The 7,365-nt window shown below is 43.2% G+C and overlaps 2 protein-coding genes across 2 annotated transcripts in view; one reads left to right on the top strand and one right to left on the bottom strand.

Annotated features, from left to right (window-relative positions):
• Positions 1 to 2,647, top strand: part of srebf1 (sterol regulatory element binding transcription factor 1) — a 15,935-nt gene extending 13,288 nt beyond the window's left edge. The window contains 2 exon segments of the mRNA XM_010785371.1: positions 72 to 256; positions 929 to 2,647. Coding sequence (XP_010783673.1) covers positions 72 to 256; positions 929 to 1,149 — 406 coding nt within the window. The 3' untranslated portion in view covers positions 1,150 to 2,647.
• Positions 1,354 to 7,365, bottom strand: part of rai1 (retinoic acid induced 1) — a 17,926-nt gene continuing 11,914 nt past the window's right edge. Inside the window, exons 4-5 of the mRNA XM_010785380.1 lie at positions 7,198 to 7,247; positions 1,354 to 4,777 (exon numbers count right to left, since the gene is read on the bottom strand). Coding sequence (XP_010783682.1) covers positions 4,769 to 4,777; positions 7,198 to 7,247 — 59 coding nt within the window. The 3' untranslated portion in view covers positions 1,354 to 4,768. The remainder of the gene's footprint in view (positions 4,778 to 7,197; positions 7,248 to 7,365) is intronic.

The following is a 7,365-nucleotide window of genomic DNA, read 5'->3' as shown; positions in this document are numbered from 1 at the left end:
CAGACAGACAGACAGACAGACAGACAGACAGACAGACAGACAGACAGACAGACAGACAGACAGACAGACAGACAGACAGACAGACAGACATTTGTATGAGTCACCATCCCTCCTCCTCATTTATCTCCCTTCATCTCTTTCCAGTTGTTCCTTCATGAAGCTACAGCCAGGCTGATGGCGGGGGCCAGTCCCACCCGCACACATCAGCTCCTGGATCGCTCGCTGCGACGCAGGGCAACACCCGGAGCCAAAACAGGTGTGTGTTTGTTTTAATATTTTCATCAACTATGCAACAACAATTGTTAGTTAACTTTTTGCTGCTCTAAATGTCTGTTCTATTTCTATGTTTGTCCACAAACCTTCATTTACCAGATGGGATATATTCTGTTTATTGATGTATTTGACATTTATGGATTGCCTATTAAACCAACTAAAGGTGGCATCATATTTTTAAAGATGTGTTCAGGCGTTCAGCATCTGTTGGGTTTTTTTGTGTATCGACTATACTCAGATATTGTAGGCCATGTGGAGGCTATGATAACATAATCTTAATTGCACATTGTTTTACGAGTTATATTAATGAGTTATCAAGCTGTAATTAATTAACTTTAAAGCAGTTGGCAAATAAAAACTTTTGAAACTTACTGATAAACTTCAACTGTGGATTCCGCTCTTCTCCAAGCAGTGTTTTTAGATGTGTGTTTTCTTGCTTCGTTTTAAATAAAAGCTGGGATACACTGAATGGCGGTAATTAGTAGCTCTAACCAGCTTTTAATCTATTTTGTCCAATTGTTCACAACACTAAATCCCATCAGTAATTAAACAAGAAGCTGCTGCAGTCTGATTGTCCGTCAATGGCTGATCGTACATCGTAAAGCTCCTCCGAAATTACCATGGTAACAACGTTTCTTTGTGTTTTTGTGTGCAGAGGAGTGCGAGACGCGGCCGGGCCAGCGGGAGCAGGCGGAGGCTGTGATGCTGGCGTGCCGCTACCTTCCCCCCTCCTTCCTGTCGGCCCCCGGCCAACGGGTGGGCATGCTGGCAGACGCTGCCCGCACCCTGGAGAAGCTGGGAGACAAGAGGACCCTCCACGACTGCCAGCAAATGATCATCAAGCTGGGCAGCGGCACTACTGTCACCAACAGCTAGAGAGCAGAAAGGTTGGGGAGGGGCTGAGAGACATGTATGGACACTGTATATAGAAACATCAGATACAAAAACACACAGACAAAAAAGAAAATATCAGCAGAGACACAGCCACACATTCTCTGGCATTTCTGGCGTGCAGCTATTGAACAGATTGACTACACTTTCCAGATTCATATCAAACTTTCAGATTTTTCTCATGGACTGTCCCTGCCAACACCTAATCCCCACATCAGGACGCACTGTGTGTGTAGAGGTAACACTCTTGTTGCTATGGATTATTACCAGAATAAGAACATTTTCGGTTGCAGTGCCACAGTTTGACCACAATGAGGAGCCGTCACGTCCTCTAAGTAGACGGTTCAGTGTGAATGAGTGAGTGTGTGAGTGTATGTGTGTGAGTGAAGCATGAAAGAGATATTTGCCCTGCACTTATTCAGTCCCACCCCGATCTTTTCGACATAAATGCACCTTAAGCAGGACTGCTCAGTGGGTTGGAGTGGCGGGCTGCTCTGATTGGCCGCAGAGTGAGGCGTCGCTTGTTCGTTGAGGAAAAGGACTTGATTGGTCCGCCCATGTGTTCAGTGGGAAGCCACTCCGCCGGTTCACAAAGTATTAAAGTTTATTTGAATGAAGTTTGACTTGAAGCCAGGAGAGGTGACCCACTGGACGCTCCATGTGTCAATCTGCACTAGCCCTGCAAGGCTGATTTCAATGAGATAAATAGAAATGTGGCTTTATGGAGTTATTTTCATAGAGATCGTTATTTGTTTTGCCGTGTACATATTTCAAAATGTATTTATAATCTGTAAGAAGTATTTTGCAAGGCAGATTGATAATGCTTATTTTCTTCCCCTAAAATGAGTTTATTTGGTAGCTTTTCTCCAGGCCCATATAATGGAGTTACTGTAATGTGTTGCCATGGCAATGGGTGTCAAAATCAAGTGCAAGTTATTTGCGTCACATCGTCTGACTCAATTGACCTTTTGCACTGTTGCACACGTATGCAGCTACGATTATTCTTCATATTGGCAGCGTCCAATTCTGGCATCACAAAGATTAAACACTATAAAGTGAACCTATGGCACTTTTGCAACAAGTTACATAATGAAGAACATTTCAAATGATTCGTTTTTTATCCAAAGAGGGCCTGTAGTGAAACTGGTTTTCCTTTTTAGCTCCAACACGAAGAGCCACACTTGCTCTTTCAGTCATTATAGTTAAATGTTCCTAGAGAACCACACATTGTTGTTGATTTTTAAAGGACTGTAAGAAAAAGAAAAAAATCGTTGGCATGTGTTCTTGTTTCAGAACGAGTATGTTTTTTAAAGTGTCACTAATGTGAAAGACTGAAAGATGATGGATTGAGATGAATGAGACATAGCAATGTCTAAAGGTGTTATTCATGTGTTCTTTAACTTTGATATATTTTCTTCTCTTCCTTGTTCTTCGGTTTCATCTCTTTATGATGTAAATATTAAAGCATTTTGTAAGGAAGGATTTACAGTTTCCTGTGGTGCTTTCCATTTTAATGGGGGTAATTGTAATCCACATAATTAAATGTCTCCCTTTTCCAAACTCGAAATTATGCACTTCTTGTGGTTGAATGAAAAAGGCAAGAACAAGTTTTGACCAAAGAAAATCTTTGATTATTCTGAAGTGAATCTCCTTTGGCGTTTTGTAAGCAAATGTCAAAGGTTCATTGATATCGGTAATAGTTATCTGTAATCATTTGCTTTATTAAAAGCAGGTTGTTAGATAAGGCTTTCATTTCTCAAATGTGATTGCTTGGTATGTTTATAACCAGATTGGAAGTGTTGACATCATTTTGATAATGAACACTGTTATGACTCATTATGGTCCCTTTGCCCGGTGATGCCATGCTGATCCAAATGGTGTTGATGTCAGTGCGTATTCAGGAAAGACAAAAAAGAGCAGGCGTTGGTCATAGCAGCATGAAAGGTGCTGGTATATTTAACATTGGCGTTACAAAAAACATTTCAAACAAAGTGATGCTGTGTCATCGATTTCAAACAAATAGACATGGAAATCAATAAAACGACATGCTCCAACTTATGACAAGTGACATTCCCAAAAAAGGTAATTTTTTTCATCAATGGATTCTTTTAATAACATTTTATAAGCAATAACATATTCCATTTTATAGAAAATAAACATCTCTAGGAAATACTATACACAATTATAATAGTACATCACATCTTACATTTAAACAGCTTCAAATACTTATATACACCATTAAATAATGAGCTTCATAAAAGAGAACGTTTGGTGTGGCGTTTTTGCACTTTCTTTTATGCTCTAATACTTAAATATGTCTCTTTTTGATATGACCAGTACTTAAACTCACACCCTGTCCAGGGCGTTGTTACATAGCATGGAAGAGTGAAAGAGGCTACATCTGAGATACACGAACAGACGGGAGTGTTATGAAATCTGGAGTGAATGTGTGTCTTTCTGCGATGTTGTTGTGGGTGAAATAATCATACATGATGGCAATGTTTAACAGTAATACTTCTGAACTGTACATAGATATGAGGTGAGATGACCTGACTCCCGGTTGGACCCTCGGAGCCCCGATTTGCAACCTGTCGAGTGATGATGGCGTCGTCTACTGTACATATTGAATGTGCACACAGTTGAAATGGGGTAACACTCTTGAACAGAGTTTAGTTTTTTCATTTTTTTCTGTTAATTTCAGAATTACAACAAAGCCTGACATATACCAAGAGTGACGCAATGATGTTGTATAGTCATATTGCACATCAAAATACATCTCCGAAGATAAGAGCATTATAGTAAAATACTGCGTCCATTTTTTTTCGGAACTCTTCAATATCAGAATATTTAGAACCTGTAAAGCACGTCATCATGTACAGTTCCTTTTTTGTTTCGTTTTGTCTCTTGTTTTAAACACACACATTGAGATAGTACATCCAGTGGTTGGCTGCTGCTGCTGCTTTTTTGATGCAATGACATCTTGGAGACGAACTTCTTCACTCACACATAATGCCCAAACACACGGATGGTGTGGCTGTAGAATGACAATGTGATTATCCCACTCACACGCGCACAGACACACACGCATACACACTTCTTGGCTCACAGACAAGGTGGCCAGAGGGATGCTCCTGTCCAATCACTGTCCGCCAGGTGTCTGAATATGATAGCAACCCATCCGAAGGCAGAACACACACACACGTTCCTCGCTCTGCATTTTAAGCAGCCCCCCCTGTGCACTGGGCTCTAGACACACAGTCTCCAAAGCGCAGTCTTTCCTCCTGTTAAACAGTGCCGCTGCCTTCTGCCTCCCAGTAAGGGGCTCAGTTGAGAAAACACGTTTCCGGGCCGGGGTTCAGGGAGCAGCTATTCTCTGCGGAGCCATTTTCCCGGGGTTTGTATTGCTCCTACCTCCACCTCAGAGCAGCCTTTTTCCCCTCCCCCATCTCCACTGGCTTGATGTGCCTGTCCGCCATCAGTCATCCTTGTGTTTTTTTAGGTATAGGTGGCTGTTAGGACAACATCTCTGTTTGCCTTGCTGGATAAGTGACGCCTTCCTGGCTGAGAGGTGGTGTTTGAGTTGGAGGTGATGAACTGGAATATATTACAGGTCCTGTAGAAAAAGGGAAGAGAGACAGCTATGAATTCATAAATACACGCAGAGAGGTTTTGAGGTATTCCCTCTATGAGTGCTACATTGTCTCCACAGCATTGCAGAAAATCTGCATTATTTAAGTGCTGAAAATGTTTTTTATGAACACAAAAGCTGCAATAAATGTACGTCCATGTCTTCTGCAGGTGGGAGCTCTCGTGTATGTGCTGTACCTGCAGCTTTGTGAGTGTTTCTGTGCAGATATGCAGACATGAAGGTGAGCTGGCTGCCGTGTGCAGCGGTGGAGAGATGGATGCAGCTGGCCAGTGAACCAGCTCCACTTAGAAAGACACAGCAGGAACGCCTACTAATTGCGCTGGTGTGTTGGTGGAGGAGTGCTTCCTTTCCCCTTATTCTCCTCTGCAGCCCCCAAGTATCTCTCGTTCACTCTCTCTGTCTTTCTCTCTGTTGTCCATCCTTATGGCCTGCCCTCAGAGCAGCTTTTTCTCTTTTATCTCTCCCTCTCTCTCCTTCTTCCTCCCCTCTCTTTCTTTTTACCTCCCTAAATTAACTAATTTCCCTTCAATCTCAATTCCTCCTTCACTGAGAGCGGCTTGTCTCTCTTGCCCTTCTTCTCTCCTCCAATCCCTGTCTCTTTTATGCTGTCACTCTCTGATGTAACTCCCCCCATTCCTCTTTTGTTCCCACTCAGCCGCAGCACAACACTGTATTTACTTCTCCCTGCTTTTCACTCTCTGCCGCTCAATATGTGCATATGTTAGTGAGCTTACAGGTAACTTGTTAATACACCTGGGTAGAAGCGCACAGTATGTGTCCATTAGCTCTACATGTGTGTGAGATGTCATCAATATGTGTGTTCCAGCCCTCAAACCAAGTGAACACAGGCAGAGGGAGAATTTCAGAGGGGGACCCATGGGTGGGGTGGGGTGTGTGTGTGTGTGTGTGTGTGTGTGTGTGTGTGTGTGTGTGTGTGTGTGTGTGTGTGTGTGTGTGTGTGTGTGTGTGTGTGTGTTCGTATGTTCATGCTCTTCCCTTTGATTAGGCTGCTCAGCTAAATTGGCGCAGCACAGACCCACACACAGACCTTCAGATCCCTTAGCTGATGACAGCTCTGCCTCAGCTCGCTAACAACAATCTCTCTCGTTCTTGCCGTTCCTTTTTTCTCCGTTTCACATACTCTATTTCTGCTGCTCAGTCGTGGGAGTTGAGGTGAGGAGAGGCGAAGAGAAGATGAGATGAGAAAGAAGAAGGAAGGGATGAAGGGGGGAAAAAAGGGAGAAAAAAGGGAGCTCGCAGGAGATGAGAGGTGAACAGAGTGGGGGAGCTGAAACAGCAGGGAGGCACAAGCTAAATAAGGCGAACACATGAGAAAATAACAAGAGGAATAGGGAGAGATAAGGGTGGAGAAAGCATGAGGGTAGGAAAGCAAGCAGTGATGCTGGGTGGGGTGTTTTGATCATCAGCCAGCTTTTCATCCCCGTCAGTCTGCATGGAGGAGAACAGGAAGGGGAGAGAGAGGCAGAGAGGGGAGGGAGGGAGGCTACTGCCACTGCTGCCTCAATGCACCGCTGCTCCCTGCTGAATGTCAGCATCTCTCCCCTTCTACTCCCCCCCCCCCCTCGTCTCCTCTGCATTTGACCTTCCTCTTTGTGCTGCAGTGTAATTTCGTCACCACCAGATGGCGTCTGTCTTACAGGAAAGCTGACAGTGGAGTGGACGTTTCATATGAACACAAATATAGTCAGTAACCCGTTGTAATTGCAGCGGTCGGCAGTCATAACAGTGGGTGTTGAGTGACAGTAATACACACAGGTCACATAACAGAGTATTTACCCAACGACTGGTGGCTGATATGGGTTCAGTTTGCCAAGGTCATTGGGTACATATTGATTAGGTAACAAAATATTGGTCAGCCCAAGATGAGATCCTGACTCTCTTGTCATTGGAGTAGATAATAGGTTATGTGATATAACAGACACCAACTTGAAAGCTTGTGTTTCCCCTTCTGATTCCTTCTGTTTTACAAGAGCTGACAATTTAGTTTTCTGTTCTGCACAGTATTGTCTATCCAGCCACGGTGCTGTTGCTTGTGACAGAAATGTGTGAACCAAATGTTTTGTGTGATGGGGAGCGGGATGAGGGAGAAAAAAACCAAAACCAAATGCACAGCATTTTTGAGCAGAGAGGTTATAAGAGCTCTAATGGAAATGCAATCCTGTGGATGCCCACTTTACATGAAAATATATGAAATCACAAAGATCTGAAGGTTGTTACCCTAGGAGATGCTAAATCTTCTCCATCCAACCCTCCCTCCCTTTTCAATGTATGAGTCACTGTTAAAGCAGGATGCTGTATTTTAAACGCTCAAAAATAAATAATATGAGAATTAATGACCATTCATTCACTAGTCATTTTCTTACCTCGTGTTTAGGACATTTGATGGAGAAGTCATCCTCATGGAATGTGCAGCCTAAGCAGGAATAGAGAAACAAAGAAAAGGAGAAGAGAATAAGCTACAATGTTGCAGATAGACAATAATAACAAATGAACCAATAGCATGAGTCGAGTGCACAGAACGCCCCCCCCCC

Source organism: Notothenia coriiceps, unplaced genomic scaffold (assembly GCF_000735185.1).
Source record: "Notothenia coriiceps isolate Sejong01 unplaced genomic scaffold, NC01 NC01_scaffold00000886, whole genome shotgun sequence".
Taxonomy (NCBI): Eukaryota; Metazoa; Chordata; class Actinopteri; order Perciformes; family Nototheniidae; genus Notothenia; species Notothenia coriiceps.
Note: the sequence above shows the minus strand (reverse complement) of the source record. Positions and strands in the feature narration are given on the sequence as shown.